The sequence below is a fragment of the Salmo salar genome, chromosome 11, assembly GCF_965601325.2.
Source record: "Salmo salar chromosome 11, fSalSal1, whole genome shotgun sequence".
Lineage (NCBI taxonomy): Eukaryota > Metazoa > Chordata > Actinopteri > Salmoniformes > Salmonidae > Salmo > Salmo salar.
Genome location: NC_138301.1, coordinates 110,717,669 through 110,745,391, shown reverse-complemented (window position 1 = coordinate 110,745,391; position 27,723 = coordinate 110,717,669). Strand labels below are relative to the sequence as shown.

General features: G+C 45.8%; 1 protein-coding gene across 1 annotated transcript; it reads right to left on the bottom strand.

The window, feature by feature from the left end:
• Positions 1-751: 751 nt before the first annotated feature.
• LOC106563679 (actin-binding protein WASF3-like) lies at positions 752-26,856 on the bottom strand. Its single transcript, XM_082958265.1, has 9 exons — positions 26,404-26,856; positions 15,212-15,378; positions 14,905-15,039; positions 14,192-14,345; positions 13,867-13,996; positions 7,633-7,805; positions 3,082-3,348; positions 1,304-1,707; positions 752-1,139 (listed from the first exon to the last, which is right to left on the bottom strand). The coding sequence occupies exons 2-9, from the start codon at positions 15,342-15,344 to the stop codon at positions 982-984; spliced, it is 1,554 nt and encodes a 517-aa protein (XP_082814391.1). The 5' UTR covers positions 15,345-15,378; positions 26,404-26,856; the 3' UTR covers positions 752-981.
• Between the last annotated feature and the right edge of the window lie 867 nt (positions 26,857-27,723).

The window sequence follows — 27,723 nt, the reverse complement described above, 5'->3', positions numbered from 1 at the left end:
ATGCTGTGGGGATGTTTTTCAGCAGCAGGAACTGGGAGACTAGTCAGGATCGAGAGAAAGATGAATGAAGAAAAGTACAGAGAGATCCTTGATGAACAGGACAACAACGCTCAGCACACAGCCAAGACAACGCAGGAGTGGCTTCTGCCTCTGTCTCTGAATGTCCTTGAGTGGCCCAGCCAGAGCCTGGACTTAAATCCAATCAAACATCTCTGGAGAGACCTGAAAATAGCTGTGCAGCGACGCTCCTCATCCAACCTGACAGACCTTAAGAGGATCTGCAGAGAAGAATGGGAGAAGAATGGGAGAAATTCCCCGAATACAGGTGTGCTAAGCTTGTAGCATCATACCCAAGAAGACTCGAGGCTGTAATCGCTGCCAAAGGTGCTTCAACAAAGTACTGAGTAAAGGGTCTGAATACTTATGTAAATGGTATTTAATTTTGTATTAATTTTTGCGAACAATTCTAAAAAACAGTTTTGCTTTGTCATTATGGGTATTGTGTGTAGATTGATGAGGGGAAAAAACGATTTAATCAATTTTAGAATAAGGCTGTAACGTAACAAAATGTGGAAAAACTCAAGGGGTCTGAATACTTTCCGAATGCACTGTATGTACGTATGAGCTTGCTGTGCTTGGTTCCAACAGATCTCCCCAGACCCACTGTGGCTTCCTCCTCTCCTCTCCTCTCCTCTCCTCTCCTCTCCTCTCCTCTCCTCTCCTCTCCTCTCCTCTCCTCTCCTCTCCTCTCCTCTCCTCTCCTCTCCTCTCCTCTCCTCTCCTCTCCCCTCCTTTCCCCATACAGTATCTGACTAGTTAATGGATACTGTCATACTGTGTAAGTGTCTCATCTACTTTCCCTAACAAGAGGTCAATCGAGATGTAGTATGCTGTGTGTGTGTGTGTGTGTGTGTGTCCTGGTATTGGAATAGCAGCAGTATGTAGGTGAGTACAGTAAGTCCTAGCCCTCTCCTCTCCGCCTCAGTCTGACCACTCGTTCTCCTCAGGCTCCGAGTCCTCATCTGATTCGCTGTACTCCACTGCGATGCGTCGGGACAGGATGGTGGCCACGTCGTTCCCTACAGGCTCCTTCTTGGCTTCCTGCTCACGCTGCTCCTGCACCTTCCTCAGCTGGATGCCTGAGGACACAACACAAGTCATCTGCTGGTTACAAGTGTCAAAAGATACTTTCTCTACTGTATATATGTTACTAGTAGCTTGGCTATCTTTCCATGTACATTAATGTAAACAGATCGTGCTGTGTAATCCTGGTCCTTCCACCTAGTGAACCAGAGGGTCTCACCTCTGCGGATGGCTGACAGCAGGTCGCTGCGTGCGTCGCTTATCGGGATGCCTAGCACCTTGCCCTTCCTTGGCAGTGTTCCCCCAGAGGGGTGCATGGCATGGGCTGGGGAGGGAGCGAATGTTGGGGGGCCACCAGGTGGGGGTGGAGGAGGGGCAACAGGGGGTCCCCCAGTGACAGGGTGCGATGGAGAGGGGAAGTAGCTGGCGGGTGGGGGTGGAGGGGGTGAGGGGCAGTATGGGCGGGACAGGGCGGCCATGGTGCCAGGGGCCAGGGTGGGGAGACCTGCAGGGGCCAGGGTGGGGGGCCCTGCTCTGCTGTCGAAGGCCGTCTGGGCTGAGGGGATGAGGGGAGGAGGTGGGGGTGGGGCCGGAGGGATAAAGTGCTCTGGCATCTGGTGACCGCTGTGGAACAATGACAGAAAACCAATCAAGTCAGACAGGGCCTGTCCAGCACTACATCCTTTACATTATAATCAAATATATGCCTGTGGCATTTACTGTACATAGAAAGGGCTTTGAGATTTTCATTCAACTTATATACAATAGAAGAAACGTAGTCAGAGAAGGAGAGAGGAGAGATGAGAGGAGAGATGAGAGGAGAGATGAGAGAGGAGAGAAGAGAGGAGAGATGAGAGAGGAGAGATGAGAGGAGAGATGAGAGAGGAGAGAAGAGAGAAGAGAGAAGAGAGAAGATGAGAGGAGAGATGACAGAGGAGAAAAGAGAGACAAGATGAGAGAAGAGAGGAGAGATGGGAGAGGAGAGGAGAGATGAGAGACGAGAGAGAGATGAGGAGAGATGAGATGAGAGGAGAGATGAGAGATGAGGTGAGTAGAGAGATGAGAGATGAGAGGGAAGACGATAGGAGAGACGAGGTGAGAAGAGAGACGAGGTGAGAGATGAGAGGAGAGATGAGTTGAGAGGGGAGAGGAGAGATGAGAGGGGAGAGGAGAGAAGAGAGGAGAGATGAGAGGAGAGAAGAGAGAAGATGAGAGGAGAGATGACAGAGGAGAGAAGAGAGACAAGACGAGAGGAGAGATGGGAGAGGAGAGATGAGAGACGAGAGAGAGATGAGAGAGAGATGAGAGGAGAGATGAGAGATGAGGTGAGTAGAGAGATGAGAGATGAGAGGGAAGACGATAGGAGAGACGAGGTGAGAAGAGAGACGAGGTGAGAGATGAGAGGAGAGATGAGTTGAGAGGGGAGAGGAGAGATGAGAGGGGAGAGGAGAGAAGAGAGGAGAGAAGAGAGAAGATGAGAGGAGAGATGACAGAGGAGAGAAGAGAGACAAGACGAGAGGAGAGATGGGAGAGGAGAGACGAGAGACGAGAGAGAGATGAGAGGAGAGATGAGGTGAGAGAAGAGAGTAGAGACGAGATGAGAGGGGAGATGAGAGGGGAGGGGAGACGAGAGGAGAGACGAGAGGAGAGATGGGGGAGATGAGAGGAGAGATGAGAGGAGAGATGAGTAGAGAGATGAGTAGAGAGATGAGAGATGAGAGGGAAGACAATAGGAGAGACGAGGTGAGAAGAGAGACGAGGTGAGGGATGAGAGGAGAGATGAGATGAGAGGGGAGAGGAGAGATGAGAGGAGATGAGAGCTGAGAGACGAGAGGAGAGATGAGAGACGAGAGGAGAGACGAGAGGAGAGATGAGAGGAGATGAGAGCTGAGAGACGAGAGGAGAGATGAGAGACGAGAGGAGAGACGAGAGGAGAGATGAGAGGAGAGACGAGATGAGAGATGAAAGGAGAGACAAGAGGAGTAGCCAGCTACACACCTAGCCTCTTTGGCAGCTGCAGGCCGGGGTCCGTTTAGGGAGGGGTCTGTGGGTGTGGGTCCTTGGTTGGGCTGCACGCGGCCCAGGGAGTGCTGGCGGGCTTGGGCTGCAGCGGTGCCAGCAGCAGGGGGTCGATAGGCCCGGTCCAGAGACTGGGTCTGGTTGGGGCCTGTGAGGTGCTCCTTCCCATCAGGACCCAAGACAGCTCCCTCTTGGGGTGGGTGGTTAGGGCTGGCAGGGTAGGACAGCTCATCAGACATACCAGACCTGGAACATTTAAACCACAGATAGAGGTTGATGTGGAGCAAGGGATCATCAAAGACTTTCAACATACACCTAGTCTCATGTCAATGGAGGTCTTAAAGAGTGGATGTGTCATCTAAAACCAAGGAGCCAACTATTAAAACATAACAGTATTGCTGGAGTACAATGTAGAATATTATATGGTATCCCTTTAAGAATGCAGATTTGGGCACTGATATGGAACGCAGTAAATGATGTCAGAGCTCATGCTATGCGCTTCACAGCGCTGTATGTGTTTTGACTGACAGCCGTTCTGAACGCAGCAAGTTGCCCCCATCCCTCCTGCTAATTGGGCAACTTTTGCCACATGTTTGTTGTCTGAGTGTGTCACGTCCTGACCAGCAGATGGAGCTGGTGTAGTAGTTTGGGGGTCAGGACGTGGCAGTCTGGTGTGTGTCTTGTGACTCCTGATCAGGAACAGCTGGGAATCGTTGTTCCTGATTGGGAGTCACATATGTAGGAGTTGTTTGTCACTGGGGTTTGTGGGGAATTGTTCTGTGTTGAGCCTATGCTCTGCCAGACTGTTTGTTGGTTGTTCGTGCATTCTCATGGTTTGTTATTTTGGCATTCATTTTGATAGTTAATAAAATTCAAGATGAGCCTGCACATACCTGCTGCGTTTTGGTCCTCTTCTCTCCAGTACGACATTTTTAAGGATGAGTACAACTATTTTTATGACAGAATTCCCCACCAACAAGGGACCAAGCAGCGGAAGAAGGCTGGCGAGGTAAGGGAGACCGAGAGGCACCCCCAAGAATTTTTTAGGGGGGGGCACAAGGGCTGTTTGACGGGGCAAGAGCTGCCCGCCAGTCAACAGTCGCCAGAGCTGCCCGCCAGTCAACAGTCGCCAGAGCTGCCCGCCAGTCAACAGTCGCCGTCAGAGCTGCCCGCCAGTCAACAGTCGCCGTCAGAGCTGCCCGCCAGTCAACAGTCGCCGTCAGAGCTGCCCGCCAGTCAACAGTCGCCGTCAGAGCTGCCCGCCAGTCAACAGTCGCCGTCAGAGCTGCCCGCCAGTCAACAGTCGCCGTCAGAGCTGCCCGCCAGTCAACAGTCGCCGTCAGAGCTGCCCGCCAGTCAACAGTCGCCGTCAGAGCTGCCCGCCAGTCAACAGTCGCCGTCAGAGCTGCCCGCCAGTCAACAGTCGCCGTCAGAGCTGCCCGCCAGTCAACAGTCGCCGTCAGAGCTGCCCGCCAGTCAACAGTCGCCGTCAGAGCTGCCCGCCAGTCAACAGTCGCCGTCAGAGCTGCCCGCCAGTCAACAGTCGCCGTCAGAGCTGCCCGCCAGTCAACAGTCGCCGTCAGAGCTGCCCGCCAGTCAACAGTCGCCGTCAGAGCTGCCCGCCAGTCAACAGTCGCCGTCAGAGCTGCCCGCCAGTCAACAGTCGCCGTCAGAGCTGCCCGCCAGTCAACAGTCGCCGTCAGAGCTGCCCGCCAGTCAACAGTCGCCGTCAGAGCTGCCCGCCAGTCAACAGTCGCCGTCAGAGCTGCCCGCCAGTCAACAGTCGCCGTCAGAGCTGCCCGCCAGTCAACAGTCGCCGTCAGAGCTGCCCGCCAGTCAACAGTCGCCGTCAGAGCTGCCCGCCAGTCAACAGTCGTCGTCAGAGCTGCCCGCCAGTCAACAGTCGTCGTCAGAGCTGCCCGCCAGTCAACAGTCGTCGTCAGAGCTGCCCGCCAGTCAACAGTCGTCGTCAGAGCGGTCAGACTGCGCTGACCTGCCGGAGTGGCCAGACTGCCCTGACTGTCCCGAGTTGCCAGACTGTCCCGAGTTGCCAGACTGTCCCGACTGTCCCCGGCTCCCCCGGCTGCCAGACTGCCCCGGCTGCCCCGGCTGCCCCCAGCTGCCAGACTGCCCCGACTGCCCCGAGTTGCCCGACTGCCCCGAGTTGCCCGACTGCCCCGAGTTGCCCGACTGCCCCGAGTTGCCCCGAGTTGCCCGACTGTCCCGAGTTGCCCGACTGTCCCGAGTTGCCCGACTGTCCCGAGTTGCCAGACTCGGAACGGCCTGCACCTGAGCCACCTCCAGGATAGGTGGGTTGGGGAGGGAGGGTGTAGCACAGTGCCGTCGTTGATGGCAGCCACCCTCCCTTCCCTCCCTTATGGTTTAGGGGTTATTTTTTGTTGGGGTATTGGGGATTTTTCTTGTTTTTCTTTTTTAGGTGCATTCCGGGGTCTGCACCTTGAGGGGGGGGTACTGTCACGTCCTGACCAGCAGATGGAGCTGGTGTAGTAGTTTGGGGGTCAGGACGTGGCAGTCTGGTGTGTGTCTTGTGACTCCTGATCAGGAACAGCTGGGAATCGTTGTTCCTGATTGGGAGTCACATATGTAGGAGTTGTTTGTCACTGGGGTTTGTGGGGAATTGTTCTGTGTTGAGCCTATGCTTTGCCAGACGGTTGGTTGGTTGGTTGGTTGGTCTCATGGTTTGTTATTTTGGCATTCATTTTGATAGTGAATAAAAGTCAAGATGAGCCTGCACATACCTGCTGCGTTTTGGTCCTCTTCTCTCCAGTATGACATTTTTAAGGATGAGTACAACTATTTTTATGACAGAGTGAGAGACATGCTGTACATTAGGAGAACTCAGTGTATTCTGAAAGATGAGATGTTGAGGATTATAATAAATACCTCTGATGTCATACAAACAAGCCAAACACCCGTGAGTCCAAACGTGCACTTCATGTTTCCATATCATGAAATTCATGTCATATACAGTGTCAAAGTTTATGATCACTATGTTTGGTGTACAGTTACCAGATGACATGGTGTCATACCCTGGGTTCTTCTGAACAAGCCTGTTTGATATACAGTTAGTTACCAGATGACATGGTGTCATACCCTGGGTTCTTCTGAACAAGCCTGTTTGATATACAGTTAGTTACCAGATGACATGGCCTCAAAACCCTGGGTTCTTCTGAACAGAATGAGCCTGTTTGATATACAGTTAGTTACCAGATGACATGTTCTCATACCCTGGGTTCTTCTGAACAAGCCTGTTTGATATACAGTTAGTTACCAGATGACATGGTGTCATACCCTGGGTTCTTCTGAACAAGCCTGTTTGATATACAGTTAGTTACCAGATGACATGGCGTCATACCCTGGGTTCTTCTGAACAAGCCTGTTTGATACAGTTATTTACCAGATGACATGGCATCATACCCTGGGTTCTTCTGAACAAGCCTGTTTGATATACAGTTAGTTACCAGATGACATGGCATCATACCCTGGGTTCTTCTGAACAGAATTAGCCTGTTTGTCTATTGTGGAGGAAATTTGCTGTGGAACACGCACCTGAATGCATGCATGATTCCTTTGTATGCACACAAATTATGATCGGTTTCCCTGAATTTCCCTGTGAAAGCCTAACACTGTAAGGTCGTATGTTATAACTTATCTAGACATGTTGGCAATAGAACAAGCTTTCAAATGATGCCCACCTGACCCAGATTGATTTATAATGGAACGGTTTTGGATTGCGTAAACAACAACAGTAATTGTGTGATGGCGGGGATGCAGGGCTGTGTTGTAAACAAAACAACTACAAGTGTGTTTGCTCTAGTTCCTCAACAGCACAGCTAGGAGAACTCCTTATAGTTGAAGACTCTTCTTTGAGTCATAAAAGTGCATTGAAATGACCTAGGAACTGTGCACACTGTGGAGAGGTGTGTGACCACTTGGAGACACCAGTTAGTCTTCTCACTCAAACCCTTGTATTTGTTTTGTTTTATGTTGCCCTACCCCATATTTTCCAGGAATAGTATTATCATGTTACTGAATGTATCCAGAGTATTTTCAGATTTCGTTATCAACAAATGCGGCAAAAAAGGAAATGTAAAATGCACATAAAATCAACAGTGTAATGTTTGGATTCAGTCCTGTGTCAGGCAAACTGTTGTGTCCTCAACTTTAGTCAAACATTGTTCCATAATCTCCTAACTGTTCTATTTCAATTGCTACCATGCTCATGCATTTTCATATTTATTCTGTAAGAAATATTCAAATTTAGCCCTATCCAACCAGGCCAATTTCCATCAGTGTAAAGGGTTTTAAGGAGCATGCAAGCTTTCAGACTTTTAGGTAGATGGCAGCAGAGAGCAGATTTTGTAAATTTACATTTAGTGGCGCACATATCACAATATCATACAATTGTTCATAAAAAGTTCCTTGATTGATTGGTTTGTTGGTTGATTGATTGTTTGGTTGATTGATTGATGACTGAATGATTGATTGTTTCAGTGCATCCCTACTGACCTGTCTGGAGAGAGAGATCCCTCAGAGGACATGCCATGGTAGGGTGAAGGCGTGAGGCGGTTTTCTGGACGGAACTCCTTGTCGTATGCCATCATGTTCCACTCCTGACGACGGTTACGGGCCTTCCTCACCTTCTTCACCTCCCGGCTGGGGTCCTCCACCTGTTTCTGCTCCTAGAAGAGACAAACCTATAAGACTGGGGTCCTCCACCTGTTTCTGCTCCTAGAAGAGACAAACCTATAAGACTGGGGTCCTCCACCTGTTTCTGCTCCTAGAAGAGACAAACCTATAAGACTGGGGTCCTCCACCTGTTTCTGCTCCTGGAAGAGACAAACCTATAAGACTGGGGTCCTCCACCTGTTTCTGCTCCTGGAAGAGACAAACCTATAAGACTGGGGTCCTCCACCTGTTTCTGCTCCTGGAAGAGACAAACCTATAAGACTGGGGTCCTCCACCTGTTTCTGCTCCTGGAAGAGACAAACCTATAAGACTGGGGTCCTCCACCTGTTTCTGCTCCTAGAAGAGACAAACCTATAAGACTGGGGTCCTCCACCTGTTTCTGCTCCTGGAAGAGACAAACCTATAAGACTGGGGTCCTCCACCTGTTTCTGCTCCTGGAAGAGACAAACCTATAAGACTGGGGTCCTCCACCTGTTTCTGCTCCTAGAAGAGACAAACCTATAAGACTGGGGTCCTCCACCTGTTTCTGCTCCTGGAAGAGACAAACCTATAAGACTGGGGTCCTCCACCTGTTTCTGCTCCTAGAAGAGACAAACCTATAAGACTGGGGTCCTCCACCTGTTTCTGCTCCTAGAAGAGACAAACCTATAAGACTGGGGTCCTCCACCTGTTTCTGCTCCTAGAAGAGACAAACCTATAAGACTGGGGTCCTCCACCTGTTTCTGCTCCTAGAAGAGACAAACCTATAAGACTGGGGTCCTCCACCTGTTTCTGCTCCTAGAAGAGACAAACCTATAAGACTGGGGTCCTCCACCTGTTTCTGCTCCTAGAAGAGACAAACCTATAAGACTGGGGTCCTCCACCTGTTTCTGCTCCTGGAAGAGACAAACCTATAAGACTGGGGTCCTCCACCTGTTTCTGCTCCTGGAAGAGACAAACCTATAAGACTGGGGTCCTCCACCTGTTTCTGCTCCTAGAAGAGACAAACCTATAAGACTGGGGTCCTCCACCTGTTTCTGCTCCTGGAAGAGACAAACCTATAAGACTGGGGTCCTCCACCTGTTTCTGCTCCTGGAAGAGACAAACCTATAAGACTGGGGTCCTCCACCTGTTTCTGCTCCTGGAAGAGACAAACCTATAAGACTGGGGTCCTCCACCTGTTTCTGCTCCTAGAAGAGACAAACCTATAAGACTGGGGTCCTCCACCTGTTTCTGCTCCTGGAAGAGACAAACCTATAAGACTGGGGTCCTCCACCTGTTTCTGCTCCTGGAAGAGACAAACCTATAAGCTTGGGGTCCTCCACCTGTTTCTGCTCCTGGAAGAGACAAGCCTATAAGACTGGGGTCCTCCACCTGTTTCTGCTCCTAGAAGAGACAAACCTATACATTTATTTGATTTAACTTTTATTTAGTCAGGAGAAACCCATTGAGACCAGAGTCTCATTTTCAAAGGTGCCCCAAGCACAGCAAAAAAGCTATACAACAATACAAAATGATCACTTAAAAAACTACAAGTTACAACTTTCAACATTACAATCACAACAATCTCTTCATTCACACAAAACAACTGCAACACATCTAATACTAGTCTTAAAGTGTCATGGCGACACCAGGGAACCTGCATTCACAAAACAGGGAGTTCTGCAGGCTATTCCAAGAATGGGGGCCATTAAAACTGAAAGCGGATCTACCTAGATCGGTACGGACTAGTGGAACCTAGAGAGTTAACCATCCCTGTGAGCAGGTTTGGTGTCTCATAACAGTGAAGTGAGGTAGGTTGGAAGCTTTTTCAGCAGAGCGTTGTAAACAGAAAGGGAGTAATGAAGTGATCTACAAGACTTTAGCGAGGACCAGCCGACCTTTTGATACAAGATGCAGTGATGAGTATTAAACCTGTCATCAGTGATAAAGCGAAGTGTGCTATGGTTCACTGCAGCCAAAGGTTTTAGAGTGGTGTCTGCTGCATTTTGATAAATGGTGTCACCATAGTCCAAAATTGACAGGAAAGTTGATTGTACAATCTGCTTCCTGCTGTTTAGAGAGAGGCAAGACATATGTAAAAAAATTATATATATATCCACTTTAAATCTTATGTTTTTAACTAGCTGTTCTGTACTAACATCAAGGCGGTGACCCGATCCTGTAGGTTCATGCTCTACAACATTCGCAGAGTACAACCATGCCTCACACAGGAAGCGGCGCAGGTCCTAATCCAGGCACTTGTCATCTCCCGTCTGGATTACTGCAACTCGCTGTTGGCTGGGCTCCCTGCCTGTGCCATTAAACCCCTACAACTCATCCAGAACGCCGCAGCCCATCTGGTGTGCAACCTTCCCAAGTTCTCTCACGTCACCCCGCTCCTCCGCTCTCTCCACTGGCTTCCTGTTGAAGCTCGCATCCGCTACAAGACCATGGTGCTTGCCTACGGAGCTGTGAGGGGAACGGCACCTCCGTACCTTCAGGCTCTGATCAGGCCCTACACCCAAACAAGGGCACTGCGTTCATCCACCTCTGGCCTGCTCGCCTCCCTACCTCTGAGGAAGCACAGTTCCCGCTCAGCCCAGTCAAAACTGTTCGCTGCTCTGGCACCCCAATTGTGGAACAAGCTCCCTCACGACGCCAGGACAGCGGAGTCAATCACCACCTTCCGGAGACACCTGAAACCCCACCTCTTTAAGGAATACCTAGGATAGGATAAAGTAATCCTTCTTGACGTTGCTTCCAGAGGCAGTTTCAAACTCGGTAGTGAGTGTTGCAACCGAGGACAGACGATTTTTAAGCGCTACGTGCTTCAGCACTTGGCGGTCCCGTTCTGTTAGCTTGTGTGGCCTACCACTTTGCAGCTGAGCCGTTGTTGCTCTTAGACGTTTCCATTTCACATAACAGCACTTACAGTTGACTGGGGCAGCTCTATCAGGGCAGAAATGTGATGAACTGACTTGTTGGAAAGGTGGCATCCTATGATGGTGCCACCTTGAAAGTCACTGAGCTCTTCAGTAAGGCCATTCTACTGCCAATGTTTGTCTATGGAGATTGCATGGCTGTGTGCTTGATTTTATACACCTGTCAGCAACGGATATGGCTGAAATAGCCGAATCCAGTAATTTGAAGAGGTGTCCACTTTCTGTGTGAATTAGAGAACATATATTTTGTTTTGCCCGCATTAAGTTCATGTTTTAAATCAACAAGGGCTTTCTGTAATGTAACAAAATCAGATTGCAACTCTAACATAGCTTGGTCAACAGTTGGTAGACCAATAGATAGACCAATATTATTTATAGAACAAAATCGACCTCTGCGGTACACCTTTCGTAATATCGAGGAAACTAGACTTGACACCATCAGAAAGCACACATAACATGAGCTGGTACACAGTGAGGGAGCCCTGTGACCCACTGGTCTGGAAAGGAGTCCGTCCGTTCGAATGCAATATTCACACAGAAATGTTGAGACTTTTGATTGGTTCTCTCATACCCAGAAATGGAGAATTTTGATTGGTTCTCTCATACCTTTTTTTCTGGGGGGTTGAGACCTCCCGTAATAGAAGGGGGCGGCTCTCTGGGGCTGGGTGTGGCTGTCCACGCATTACCATTTCACATCAAAGAGCCTCTTCAGACTCTGAAGTCAGGAGGACTTCAGCCATACTAGATAGTATAAACCCTCCGTATGGGACACAACAATCAAAACTCACTATAGGACTAGCATAAACCATACATACAGTGCATTCAGAAAGTATTCATACCCTTTACTTATTCTACTTATTCTACATACAGCCTGAATTCAAAATTGATTAAATTCATTTTTTTTCTCACCCATCTACACACAATACCCCATAATTCCAAAGTGTGTTTTTAGACATTTTTGCAAATGTATTGAAAATGAAATACAGAAATCTCTAATTTACATAACTAGTCACACCCATGAGGCAATACTTTGTAGAAGCACCTTTGGCAGTGATTACAGCTGTGGGTCTTTCTGGATAAGTAGAAGAGTTTTCCACACCTGGATTGTGCAAAAATGCCCATTATTATTTTCAAAATTCTTTAAGCTCTGTCAAATTGGTTGTTGATCATTGCTAGACAACCACTTTCAGGTCTTGCCATAGATTTTCAAGTAGATTTAAGTCAAAACTGTAACTCTGACAATAAGGAAGATTCACGGTCTTCTTGGTGAGCAACTCCAGTGTAGATTTGGCCTTGTGTTTTAGGTTATTGTCCTCCTGAAATGGTAATTCCTCTCCCAGTGTCTGGTGGAAAGCAGACTGAACCAGGTTTTCCTCTAGGATTTTGCCTGTGCTTAGAGCCATTCCATTTATTTTTTATCCCCAATCCTTAATGATTACAAGCATACCCATAACATGCTGCAGCCACCACTATGCTTGAAAATATGGAGAGACAAAAAGTGAATTTCTTTGCCAAATTTGTTGCAGTATTACTTTAGTGCCTTTTTGCAAACAGGATGCATGTTTTGGAATATTTTATTCTGTACAGGCATCCTTATTTTCCCTCTGTCAATTAGGTTAGTATTGTGGAGTAACTACAATGTTCTACTTTAACATTATGGGTTATTGTGTGTAGGCCAGTGACACAAAATCTCAATTGAATACATTTTAAAGTCAGGCTCTAACACAACAAAATGTGAAAAAGTGGAGGGGTGAGATTACTTCCTGAAGGTTCTGTAGGACATGTACGAGCTCATTTATTAATGTAAGACATTTCAGTTCTGCTACAGCTGGTGGTGGAGTTACGTCTTAGTTGTTATTAAATAAATCATCATGCTTCCTCTAATTAAGAGCTCTATTCAATTCATATCGCAGAAATTCAGCGTTACAGGTTGATTGAAATTTAAAGGCAAAGTTCCTGTGGAGACTGCATTCACGGTAAACGCTGCAGATGACGGCTCAATAGGAAATTAGCTTTCCATTTCTATCGCGCCAGATATACTGTAACTCTTCAGCCATACAGATCAAACAGCCCCTAGACAATTTAAGATGTATACAGTATCTTAGTAGTGTTAGAAAGAGGTTTTGTTCATTTTGCTAAACACATTAGACAAGGCTATTCACAAACCATGTTTCCTCTCTTGCTCCCTCCCTCTCCCCATACGGCCTCATTCTCTCTTTCCTTCCCATGCTGTCTGTCTAAACACATGTCCACATCCCTCCCTCTCCCCATACGGCCTCATTCTCTCTTTCCTTCCCATGCTCTATGTCTGTCTAAACACATGTCCACATCCCTCCCTCTCCCCATACGGCCTCATTCTCTCTTTCCTTCCCATGCTCTGTCTGTCTAAACACATGTCCACATCCCTCCCTCTCCCCATACGGCCTCATTCTCTCTTTCCTTCCCATGCTCTGTCTGTCTAAACACATGTCCACATCCCTCCCTCTCCCCATACGGCCTCATTCTCTCTTTCCTTCCCATGCTCTATGTCTGTCTAAACACATGTCCACATCCCTCCCTCTCCCCATACGGCCTCATTCTCTCTTTCCTTCCCATGCTCTGTCTGTCTAAACACATGTCCACATCCCTCCCTCTCCCCATACGGCCTCATTCTCTCTTTCCTTCCCATGCTCTATGTCTGTCTAAACACATGTCCACATCCCTCCCTCTCCCCATACGGCCTCATTCTCTCTTTCCTTCCCATGCTCTGTCTGTCTAAACACATGTCCACATCCCTCCCTCTCCCCATACGGCCTCATTCTCTCTTTCCTTCCCATGCTCTGTCTGTCTAAACACATGTCCACATCCCAAGGCTTTTGCACAGACAGTCTAAAAAGAGCAATGAGCTAATCCTGACAGGCCTGATGTCAAATGGTGGAGGGAAGGAGAGGGTCTGAGAGGGAAAAAACAGCCAACAGTCATAACAATATATATATATATATATATAGACAATTTAAGATATATATATATGAGAGAGAGAGACAGAAAGAGAGAAAGAGCAAAGAGCTTGCAGCAAAATATAGAAAATGTGAGAGAGTAGTGATTCATCACAGATACACATAAAACACACATTCACGCACGTGCACGTACACATACACACAAACTCACTTACCTTGTCACCTGCCTTCTGCCGCCTTTTCTCCTTCCTCTTGTTTTCTGTTGCTTGGATCATCTTCTCCTTCCACAGATGAAAGAAGTAGGACGGGTCTGTGTAGAACTTCAGACCATCCTTGTTGTCATCCCTGTATGACAACACATCCTGACCTGAGACACTGGCCTTGGCAATGCAATTGGTACCTACATTTTATAACTCTTATGTTATAATACATATAAATTGCACATCCCCAATGCTTAATTCTGTACCTTAATGTAAAAGGAGAAGTGCAATGACTAAAGTGAGGTTCAGTAAGTCGTAATGTGATTGGCTGAGGGCTAACCTGTAGGGGCTAAGGATGTTGAGGGGTGGAGGTTTGTCACAGCGATGGTACATCTCCATGACAGGGTTGAGGATGGAGTTCCTGGACACCACCTGCTGGTCTTGGATGGTGGAGCTCTTGAAGGCCTTCCTCATGTTGATGTCCTGCAGCGAAACTGGGACCAGAATGCCAAGGATCAACACAATGAATGAACACTACAACACTGACTCATTGGCAGCTATGAATGAAGTCCCATGGCAACCCAGAATGTTTACAAGTGTGGAATGTTCAATAACATGAAAACAAGCCACATTTATTAGTGGTGTATCAATGCTTCCTCTTCAATAAGAACACCATTTAATAGAACAGCAAACATAGGGTCAGGATTACTGTGAGCAGAGTCTTCGAACAGGATGAACATACAATATCCACTGTATCCCAGCCTGTATAATGACAACCAATGTATTGGTGATTGGAGCAGCAGGGAGTCTGGGACTCAGCTGTTGGGTCCTAAGCCCTGGCGAAGCCCTAGCTTTTTGCTACTGTGTGTTTTACTACGCTCTCTTACTATGGTGCTCTTCATTTGATGCTCATTCACGCTCTCATACCATATGCTGTGCTGTATGTTGTCCTGGGTATGATCATGCTATATAGCATGTATTGTATGATGCTCAGCAGATAATTATACCCTTCTTATCCCCCAGCTGTGACCCCCCCACGTTGCCTCCACCTACCCTCCTCCACAGTGGAGTCCAGCTGGGTGACTTTGACCGCCAGCAGGTCCACTCTCTCCTGGAGGCTGTTCATTCTCATGTAGAAGCTGTTGGCCTCATTGAACAGCTCTCCAAAAATGTCCTCTGCATGTCGACCTGCATTCACAAAACACACACACACACACACCATGCATAGACATGGGTCAGGGACACAGAAGGGCAGTGAGCCCCTGAGTCAGCAAGTCAGTCAGTTAGCAGTCAGCCAGCCAGCTCAACAGTCATTCAGCCAGTCAGTCAGTCAGTCAGTCAGTCAGGTGAATAGACTTACTCAGGCCCCCCAGCTGTTTGATGATGGCTGCCAGGGTGCTGTTAGTGACACACTCCAGCTCGCTGGTGACCCCGTCCGGCACGGCTCCACGGCACAGGTGCCTGGGCTCGATGCATCTTTTAACCAGCGGCATGGCGGCTGCGCCCTACACACAGTCACACACTCACCTACAGAGAGCCAGGGAGGAAGGGTTAAAAAAACACTCCAATAAGCACATTCATGACAGCTTTAAAACAATATAACTTAGTCTTCAGTGGAGCCATCTATAATGAACCAAAATATAAACGCAACATGTAAAGTGTTGGTCCCATGTTTCATGAGCTGAAATAAAAGATTGCAGAAAATTTCCATATGCACAAAAAACGTATATTTCTCTCCAATTTTGTGCACAAATGTGTTTACATCCTTGATAGTGAGTATTTCTCCTTTACCAAGATAATCCATTCACCTGACAGGTGTGGCATATTAACAAGCTGATTAAGCAGCATGATCATTACACAGGTGCACCTTGTGATGGGGACAATAAAAGGCCACTCTAAAATGTGCAGTTTTGTCACAACGCCACAGATGTCTCAAGTTTTGAGGGAGCGTGCAATTGGTATGCTGACTGCAGGAATGTCCACCAGAGCTGTTGCAAGAGAATTTAATGTTAATTTCTCTACCATAAGCCGCCTCCTATGTCATTTTAGGGAATTTGGCAGTACGTTCAACTGGCCTCACAATCACAGACCACATGTAACCACGCCAGCCCAATACCTCCACATCCGGCTTCTTCACCTGCGGGATCATTGAAGACCAGCCACCCGGACAGCTGATGAAACTGTGGAGTATTTCTGTCTGTAATAAAGCCCTTTGAGGGGAAAACTCATTCTGATTGGCTGGACCTGGCACCCAAGTGGGTGGGCCAATGCCCTCGCAGGCCCACCCACGGCTGCAGCCCTGCCCAGTCATATTGAAATCAATAGATTAGGGCCTATTGAATTTATTTATATTGATTGATTTCCTTCCATGAACTGTAACTCAGTAAAATCATTGAAATTGTTGCATGTTGCGTTTATATATTTGTTCAGTATATATTGAACTTCCTGTTGTGTGACACGTCAATTAGAAGCACCGAATAAAGAAAGAGTCAATAGACGGGAGAGAGAACGGAGAGACGTAATAATGACCATGTAATCAACCGATTAAATACATGCAAGGGTGCAATCATAAGGACTCTTAATTACTTAATTAAAGGCATGCAGGACAAAGACCTACTGTAGTACTGTCCAAGACAAGAGGGGTGAGGTTCAAATGCATCGATAAAAGGTAAAACGACATTATTATGGATTATAATAGTAGCGTTGTAAAGTAAGGCAAAGACAATCAGAGGACGCCTGGAAATGAGGATTGAAAGGTCGGGTGGTACAGACTAGAGAACCAATGAAATGTGAGGACAGTATCATGGCCTATTGCACCATGGGTGGGTGTCCGTGACAGTGTGTGTGTCTGTGGGTAGAAACTCTGTGCTCAACCCATCAGGCTAATGGGTAGTGACCATCTACATTAAGCAGACTCCCCCCACAGCCCTAGGGCAGGCTGGCATTATTTTATACAGTACGACCCACTGCCTACTGCTCAGCATGTCCCTATAGCGGAGATGCAATAGAGGAGACCTTTCTTCCTCTCGCCTTCTTCCCTCTCTCATAATGTTCTCTTTCCTACACTCTTTAAAAAAAGGTGCTATCTAGAACCTAAAAGGGTTATTTGGCTGTCCCCATAGGATAACCCTTTTAAGAACCTTTTTTGGTTCCACAGGGGGTTCTACATGGAACCAAAAAGATTCTACCTGGAACCAAAAAGGGTTATACTATTGGGTTAGCCGAAGAACCCTTTTGGAACCCTTGTTTTTCTCAGTTCAATCCCAGTGTTCTCCCTCCTATCTCTCTCAGTTCAATCCCAATGTTTTCCCTCCTATCTCTCTCAATTCAATCCCAATGTTCTCCCTCCTATCTCTCTCAGTTCAATCCCAATGTTCTCCATCCTATCTCTCTCAGTTCAAATCCCAATGTTCTCCCTCCTATCTCTCTCAGTTCAATCCCAATGTTCTCCCTCCTATCTCTCTCAGTTCAATCCCAATGTTTTCCCTTCTATCTCTCCCAGTTCAATCCCAATGTTCTCCATCCTATGTCTCTCAGTTCAATCACAATGTTCTCCCTCCTATCTCTCCCAGTTCAATAACTGTATTTAGATGTCTTGTCTCTTTCAAGCATGGGTCTGAAAAAAAGAGAGCAAAATAAGCGGTACAAAAATAACCAAATAATCCAATGAAAAGAGCTTGGATCAAATAGCGATGGATTTTCGTCTTTATTTGGCACTTGTGCATATGAAAAAAGACTAGAGCCGGACTGATATAGGCATCACCCAAGTGGGTGCCATACATTGTGAAGGAGGAAAAGTCCAGTGGCTAGTTACATGACTCAGGCTGGCTCCCAGAGTAGCCCTCTACATCAGTGGTTCCCAACCTTTTTATAGTCTGGTACCACTTCAAACATCCAACTTCCAGCTGCGTAGCCCCTCTAGCACCAGGGTCAGCGCACTCTCAAATGTTGTTTTTTGCATTCATTCTAAGCCTGCCACACACACACACTACATGGTACATTTATTAAACATAAGAATGAGTGTGAGTTTTTGTCACAACCTGGCAACCTGTGAAGTGACAAAGAGCTCGGGCTAGACGTGCCACTAGCGACCCACCTCGACAACATCTGGTGAAATTGCAGAGCGCGAAATTCAAAATACAAAAATCGTAATATTAAACATTCATGAAAATACAAGTGTCATACATCATTTAAAAGCTTAACTTCTTGTTAATCCAGCCGCTTTGTCAGATTTTAAAAAGGCTTTATGGCGAAAGCATACCATATCTGAGGACAGCGCCCCGCGTACAAAAGCATTAAAAACATTTTCCAAACCAGCAGAGGCATCACAAAAGTCAGAAATAAATCACTTACCTTTGAAGATCTTCCTCTATTTGCAATCCCAAGGGTCCCAGCTACATAACAAATGGTTGTTTTGTTCGATAAAGTCCTTTTTTAAATCCCAAAAAAGTCTGTTTAGTTGGCGCGCTTGATTCAGTAATCCACCTGTTCCACTCGTTCCAAAATGCATACAAAGGAATCCCAAAAGTTACCAATAAACTTCATCCAAACAAGTCAAACAAAGTTTCTAATCAATCCTCAGGTACCCTAATATGTAAATAAATGATCAAATTTAAGATGGAGAATAGTGTGTTCAATACCGGATATAAATAACGAAGTGTGCGCCCTCATCTATGCGCACCACAAAACTACAGTCAAAATGAGAGCCACCTAGAAGAACTACAAATTCTAGCTCATTTTTCAAAAAACAAGCTTGAAATCCTTTCTAAAGACTGTTGACATCTAGTGGAAGCCATAGGAACTGCAATCTGGGAGGATTTTCTTTGATTTTCCCATAGACAGGCATTTTAAAATGGTGGCCACCTCAAAAAAAAATAAAAAATCCAGATGGATTCTGCTCGGGTTTTCACCTGCCATATCAGTTCTGTTATACGCACAGACATTATGTTAACAGTTTTAGAAACTTCAGAGTGGTCTCTATCCAATAATACTAATCATATGCATATCCTAGCTTCTGGGCCTGAGTAACAGGCAGTTTACTTTCGGCATGTCAGTCATCCGAACTTCCGAATACTGCCCCCTATCTCTAAGAAGATTTATAGGACCAGGGCGCAAATAATAATATAATAATAATAATCAATAATTTTGCTCTTCATTTAGCCATCTTACATATAAAACCTTATTTGTTCATCAGAAATTGTGAATAACTCACCACAGGTTAATGAGAAGGGTGTTCTTGAAAGGGTGCATATAACTCTGCAATGTTGGGTTGTATTGGATAGAGTCTCAGTCTTAAATCATTTTCCACACACAGTCTGTGGCTGTATTTAGTTTTCATGCTAGTGAGGGCCGAGAATCCCCTCTCACATAGGTATGTGGTTGCAAAGGGCATCAGTGTCTTAACAGCACAATTTGCCAAGGCAGCGCTATCCAGAAATCTGGCAGTGGATGTTAATTATTTGACTAGGCTACCTGTATTTGACATTGTGTTGTTATTTCGCTGAACACTAGATGGTTAAAAAAAAAATTGGGCAATGAAACGAGGCTACTTAGGCGAGAAAAAAACATCTAAATGGACTGTTTGAAAATGTGAAACACATTTTTATTTGGGGTACCCTCGATGGCATTGCGTGTGCCCCTGTTTGGGAATAGCCGCTCTACATGGTCGTCACCAGACTCTTCATCAACCATCTCCCTGACCAACCTTCCTCTGAACAAGCCATGAACTGTTCCTCTCTATCTTTGGATGATGCACAAACTCAAAGACTTGGTGTCTACTGGTTGACCTAGCTAACTATAGCTAGGCTATGCATAATGATGTATTGGTTGACCTAGCTAACTATAGCTAGGCTACTCATAATGATGTATTGGTTGACCTAGCTAACTATAGCTAGGCTACTCATGATGATGTATTGCTTGTTTGTTTTTTGCTTTTGAAGAGCTTGGGGATTATGAAAAGCGCTATAGATATGTAATAAATTATTATTATGTTCCTGACTAGTCTCCCAGTCCCTGCCGCTGAAAAACATCCCCACAGCACGATGCCACCATGCTTCACAGTAGGGATGGTGCCATGTTTCCTCTAGATGCGACGCTTGGCATTCTGGCCAAAGAGTTCAATTTTGGTTTCATCAGACCAGAGAAACTTGTTTCTCATGGTCTGAGAGTCCTTTAGGTGCCTTTTGGCAAACTCCAAGCTGGCTGTCATGTGCCTTTTACTGAGGAGTGGCTTCCGTCTGGCCTCTCTACCATAAAGGCCTAATTGGTGGAGTGCTGCAGAGATGGTTGTCCTTCTGGAAGGTTCTCCCATCTCCACAGAGGAACTCTGGAGCACTATCAGAGTGACCATCGGGTTCTTGGTCACTTCCCTGACCAAGGCCCTTTTCCCCCAATTGCTCAGTTTGGCTGGGTGGCCAGCTCTAGGAAGAGTCTTGGTCGTTCCAGACTTCTTCCATTTTAGAATGATGGAGGCCACTGTGTTCTTGGGGACCTTCAATGCTGCAGACATTTTTTGGTACTCTTCCCCAGCTCTGTGCCTCGACACAACCCTATCTCGGAGCTCTGTGGACAATTCCTTTGACCTCACGGCTTGGTTTTTGCTCTGACATGCACTGTCAACTGTGGGACCTTATATAGACAGGTGTGTGCCTTTCCAAATCATGTCCAATCAATTGAATTTACCACAGATGGATTCCAATCAAGTTTGATTAAGGCTGCACCTGAGCTCAATTTGGAGTCTCATAGCAAAGGGTCTGAATACTTATGTAAGTCAGGTATTTTTTGTTGTTGTTGAATGAACTGTGTATCGGTTTCGTCCCATAATTCAACCGATAACCTAAATTCAATAAATAGGATGAATAAAGGGAATCTCATGCTTATCTGAACACGTAGCCATTCTCATGTCATTATTATCACAATGTTTAAAACCAACATTTAAAGTATAGTTATTGGACAATTGTTTTTTTGGATGGCAATTTATGAGAATTCAGTGTGGAAAAAGTACACTTTTCAATTTCCCGCTGTAACACAGTATATCGGGAGATATATCGCTATCGTTAAGTTTTGTCCCCCCAAAAAACATATTGGTCGGGCTCTAAAAAAGACTAACATACAGTAATCTTACAAAGCTTGATTGTGAGATAGTACTACTGTAATCTAAATATATACAGTATATACTCTACATAGAAATAGGGCTATTCTGTTCAATATCAATGGAAGACAAAGAACATTATTACTTTTCCTACATCAGCATATCATCTTGAAATGTCAGGCTTTGAAAAACTAAATGCATAGAAACAGTAAATGACTTGGTAACAGGAAATAAATGTATTTCCATGACAGAATTAAAAAGTAATTTTGGACTGACCAATGTAAATACATTCAAATACATGCAACTTAAAAGTTACAGATCACGGAATTTTGGCAACCTTGAGGGAATATTATTTGAGTGAAAAGATGATGATCCTATGATTGGGAAGATATACACAACCTTGCTGAGAGCCTATCCAACTGACAATCTCTTAGAAAAAAACGAACTATTGGAATAATGACTTAAAAAGAGCTGATGTTGGCACAAGATGGAGGGAAAGTTGGAGCATAACAAACGAGATTTCATTTAACGAAAATGTACTCTTAATCCAGTATAATTTTATGTATAGCCTTTATTATACAAGAGACAAAATTCTCAAATTCTACAGCAGTCATGTGTAAAATGCATAATGACTCAATAATCCATGCTTTCTGGGAACGCTATAAAATTCGGAAGTTGTGGGTGGAGCTAGAAAGTTGGCTGTCAGAAGTATTACAATGTAAACGTACATTTAATCTGTCTGTCTACATATTTCAAGACATGTCATATGGGGTGTAGTGAGATAATCGTCCAGTCCATTGGGTGTCTTCTCATCACTCATCTTGAAAAAATGTATACTAAAAACATGGAAATCAATTAATCCTCCATCATTAACACAATGGAAAAATGTATTGATTTATTATTTAAATATTGAAATTACATGAGCTACGGAGAGAAACAAAATGGTGAACTTTCAGGCCAGGTGGCAGAAAGTGATGAGGGAGCTGGAGGGGTGTGCTAGTGGGTCTTGGCAGGTGTGATGTTGTTGATGTTTGTATGGATGTTGTCATTTCTATGTGTATGTTTTGTATTGTTTATAAAAGAAAATAAATGAATAAATGTCAGGTTTTAAGGAAATGTATCTTATTTAAAAGAAATGGGACAAGATGTTCCAAGGCTACAGAGTCCTTTTTGCAGCTGTCAGAATTCCAATGAATTGGCACAGCGAAATAATGAACATGTGTAAACAACCTCAACAGGAACCTCTAGATGGGAAGCTGGAGCAGTACATGTTGACTGTACATCTTCACACTGAGAAAGGCCCATGATACTCTGGAGGATGGGAGCTGGCCTCGTAACATGTCTGCTCTGCAGCTCCTAGGTTGCAACGCCTCTCTGCTCTACGCTACACTGTGCGAACCTTGTGTTCAAAACCATGAGCAGTTGAATAGTCAAAAATGCAGCTTATTTTGGAGAATGCATTCTTGAGTGGTGAAAGCTTTCAGCTTCAGAAGGGTTCCGACAGGATCAAAAAACATTTCATACTTCACTATTATGGAGAAAACTAATATCAGATACTCACAGCTGCAACTTGTGAGAGGATTCATTTGAAGCCTACTTTGTAATTAGGCCTTCCACTTAGAGCAAGCTAACAGGAATCCTGCCACTCACTGTTTTGACTTCAACAATGAGCATGCCAAGTGGCAGCTGAGTAAACAAATCCAAAGCTTACAGTCTCTGCAGCGATAGTTATCTTTCTATATCCTTAAGAAGAAAGATACATTTACTATCTTGGTGAACGATCCCGGTAATCATTTATACATGACTCCTAGTGCTGAGATCACTGAGACCTCACCTCTTAAATATTATGCTTATTTATGTCCTGACACACTACAGCTTATTGTTCAAATATGAATGAGTAAACTTTGTTCTCCTTTGATAGTTCTTCATGAATGATTACTTCACACCAAACACTGCCGTCCTCTCGAGAATCTATTGGCATCTGTTGCTGGCATCTTCTAACCACTACAGTCTCTACCACATTTTTCGCCATCCTCTCCATTGCTTACACTGTCTCTTTGTTGTTGGAGTTACTCGCTATTCAAACTAAGAGAGGCTCTTAGCATCTATCTAAATGCTACCATTGATTCTAAAACGTCAAGTTGGGTGACTTCTCTCTCATCTCTAATTCTTATCTCCTCTACTGGAGCCTGTGTATAGCATGCCTCCACAGCCCGGACTTAACAGTCACGGGAACAAAACTGATTAATGAGTGGAAACCATAGCAACGCTTCCTCCGTGCTGTTAGCATGACACTGACTCCAGGCTCCCTTTGACATAATCTACGGTATGTTCAGAACAAGATAGTAGAAATCAATGATCTACTGCATTCCTCCCATCACAGACCTAGCCGTTCAATCAGAGCCACCATACAGTGAGTGAATCTATTAAAACTAGGTAAAAGCAATGAGCAGTTTGCAAAGATCAGCACAGTTATGAGTAAAATATACAATCACAGCACCCCACATTAAAGGTTCCTCCTGCTCCTAAAAAAGTACACCTGAAAAAACTGTATTAAGACTGCTGAAGTCCTGACTCCATAACCTTCCACTGTCACACCCTGATCTGTTTCACCTTTCTTTGTGATTGTCTCCACCCCCCTCCAGGTGTCACCCATCTCCCCCATTATCCCCTGTGTATTTATACCTGTGTTGTCTGTTGCCAGTTCAGTTTTGTTTCGTCAAGCCTACCAGCAGTTTTCCCTCTGTTCCGGTCTCTCGATTGTACCTGTTTTCTAGTTTTCCCCGGTTTTGACCTTTTCTGCCTGTCCTGAGCCTCCCTGCCGTCCTGTACCTTTGCCCCACCTATCTGGATTACTGACCTCCGCCTACCCTGACACTGAGCCTGCCTGCCGTCCTGTACCTTTGCCCCACCTATCTGGATTACTGACCTCCGCCTACCCTGACACTGAGCCTGCCTGCCGTCCTGTACCTTTGCCCCACCTATCTGGATTACTGACCTCCGCCTACCCTGACACTGAGCCTGCCTGCCGTCCTGTACCTTTGCCCCACCTATCTGGATTACTGACCTCCGGCTACCCTGACACTGAGCCTGCCTGCCGTCCTGTACCTTTGCCCCACCTATCTGGATTACTGACCTCCGCCTACCCTGACACTGAGCCTGCCTGCCGTCCTGTACCTTTGCCCCACCTATCTGGATTACTGACCTTCGCCTACCCTGACCCTGAGCCTGCCTGCCGTCCTGTACCTTTGCCCCACCTATCTGGATTACTGACCTTCGCCTACCCTGACCCTGAGCCTGCCTGCCGTCCTGTACCTTTGCCCGACCTATCTGGATTACTGACCTTCACCTACCCTGACGCTGAGCCTGCCTGCCGTCCTGTACCTTTGCCCCACCTATCTGGATTACTGACCTTCGCCTACCCTGACCCTGAGCCTGCCTGCCGTCCTGTACCTTTGCCCCACCTATCTGGATTACTGACCTTCACCTACCCTGACCCTGAGCCTGCCTGCCGTCCTGTACCTTTGCCCCACCTATCTGGATTACTGACCTTCACCTACCCTGACACTGAGCCTGCCTGCCGTCCTGTACCTTTGCCCCACCTATCTGGATTACTGACCTTCACCTACCCTGACACTGAGCCTGCCTGCCGTCCTGTACCTTTGCCCCACCTATCTGGATTACTGACCTTCACCTACCCTGACACTGAGCCTGCCTGCTGTCCTGTACCTTTGCCCCACCTATCTGGATTACTGACCTTCACCTACCCTGACACTGAGCCTGCCTGCCGTCCTGTACCTTTGCCCCACCTATCTGGATTACTGACCTTCGCCTACCCTGACACTGAGCCTGCCTGCCGTCCTGTACCTTTGCCCCAACTATCTGGATTACTGACCCCTGCCTGCCCTTGACCTGTCTTTTGCCTGCCCCTGTTATATTAATAAACTGTTGTTACTTCGAGGTTGTCTGCATCTGGGTCTTACCTGAAACGTGATATCCTCTGCTTTACAAGTAACAGTTTGCAAACTTTCTCCTTAGTAATTAAGACTACATTTTATGGCCTACCCTTTGTAACCCCTAAATCAGTCAAGATTGTCAAGGTACCATTCGGGCTGACAAATCAACCATGCAAAGTCATACTCTACCAAGGCTAACCTAAATGTGTTCCATATCAGCTCTGAGGACCTACTCCTAATTCTTTCCTACAAGCTGTTCCGGCACTTGGTGGCAGAAAGGTGCCACTTTTCTTAAGAAATGTTTGAAATATGCATAAATATCAGGGTGACATTCAAGACTGCTGAACAATTTAACAAATGGCCACCTGGATTTTTACATTGACCCCCCCCCCCCATTTATTTTTACACTGCTGCTACTCACTGTTTATTATCTTTGCATAGTCACTTCACCCCTACCTACATGTACAAATTACCTCGACTAACCTGTACCCCCGCACATTCACTCGGTACCGGTATCCCCTGTATATAGCCTCCTTATTGTTATTTTATTGTGTTACTTTAGTTTATTTGGTAAATATTTTCTTAAATCTTTCTTGATTTGCATTGTTGGTTAAGGGCTTGTAAGTAAGTGTCTCACAGTAAGGTCTACACCTGTTGTATTCAGTGCATGTGACAAAAAGTTTGATTTGATTTGAAGACTGCTGTTAATGCTCATCTCGTAGGATATATGGTATGCTTTACGAACATGTGCATTAGGTAACACTTAGTTAACACCTGTGTATTAACACTGTAATTACTGTAGTATTGAAATGTTACACAGTAGCCTCATTTATTGGTAACTGCTTAGTAATAGATCGATGGGCAGACATGTGGCTCTAAATCTGCTGCATCATGCAGGCAGATTGCTTTTCCAAAAATATCCATGGCTTAATTAGTAGTCGTCTTTGATTGGACATGACTGATTAGAAGAAAAATAATGACATTAGTGAGTTCATGCAGTTGGACTGACGATTACGTCATCATACCTCCAACCGTTGCTGCTTCTGCACGTGCATGTGATTTGTAAAGAAAAGGGAACAGGTGCTCGCCACTAGAACCATTGGGCTACAGCAGCAGATAACCAGTCAGTGTTCAAGTACAGCTGGAAATCTAATAAACGTGAACGTGAAGAGGAAAACCAATATATTGATTGGTTAGAATTGACCAGGATGAATAGGATAGGGTGGGTTGATTGCATTTGGAGTGATGAGAGCGTCAACCTATGACACTACGGAGGCACCATGTCTGTCACACGAAAATATGTTTTATGTTCCCCATGATATAATGTCTTCTATTGTAAGATGATAATAAATACAACCGCAGTCACCTCCACCCACTCTATTCTGGATTAGTATTTTTCCACACAATTTTTTTTAATAGAATTTGAAATACTTATTGTGCAATATATAAAAATGTAGTCTATTCTAGTGATCTAAAAATTGTAAAATGGTACATAAATCTACTTACCACTGGTTGTTTTTCTTAACCTTGTTTTACCTCCACTCTTTGGCTGTATTATTTGGCAGCTATTTAGACATCACGCATGGAATAGATCGAAGGCATTGCTGCGCGCTACCATCATTATCGATGCATTGTCGACGTGTAGGGAATAGAGGACGATGCTGAAATCTGGAGTCCCTATGCCTGCATGTGTTTCCTTCGGAGCTTCGGCTTTCCTCTACTCGACAAACACTCTGCGGCAACGAAACCACTGCGCATGCGTGTATGGGCTAACACGGACCACCACCCAGTGTTTCAAAGATGCCCAGAACCCGCAGAACAAAACAAAAAAAACAATTTAGGACACAAAAATTACATCCCCAAAAAATAGACGCATGAATAGAATGACCTAGCTGAGACAATGTGGCTTCATCCAATATGCATAGGCCAGTCTATGTGATAATCGCATGTTTCCATGCATCAGGGTGAGGGGCAGTACTGTGCATAGAGTGCTATGCTGTGGAATCTGTGGGAAAGGGGAGCGGAATACAAGGGGCTCTCATTGTTGGGGTTGAGAACTCTGTGCGTGTGTCCGTGTGCGCGCGTGTGTGTAGGAGGCACACGATTCAAGCCTTTTAAAGTGGAAAGAAGTCTCCCCATTCCTAGCTTGGTGCAGAATGATCTAGAAGCTTGGATGCACATTCAAAGTATTTATCTAGCACTCACTCTACATCTCATCCACTAACGACAATTCAAAGGGTGAAAAGTCACAAACTTAGCAAAAAAATAAAATGTCCTCTCACTGTCAACTGCGTTTATTTTCAGCAAACTTAACATGTCTAAATATTTGTATGAACATAACAAGATTCAACAACTGAGAAAAACTGAACAAGTTCCACAGACATGTGACAAACAGAAATGGAATAATGTGTCCCTGAACAAAGCGGGGGTCAAAATCAAAAGTAACAGTCAGTATCTGGTGTGGCCACCAGCTGCATTAAGTACTGCAGTGCATCTCCTCTTCATGGACTGCACCAGATTTGCCAGTTCTTGCTGTGAGATGTTATCCCACTCCTCCACCAAGGCACCTGCAAGTTCCTGGACATTTCTGGGGGGAATGGCCCTAGCCCTCACCCGCCGATCCAATAGGTCCCAGACGTGCTCAATGGGATTGAGATCCGGACTTTTTGCTGGCCATGGCAGAACACTGACATTCCTGTCTTGCAGGAAATCAAGCACAGAACAAGCAGTATGGCTGGTGGCATTGTCATGCTGGAGGGTCATGTCAGGATGAGCCTGCAGGAAGGGTACCACATGAGGGAGGAGGATGTCTTCCCTGTAACGCAC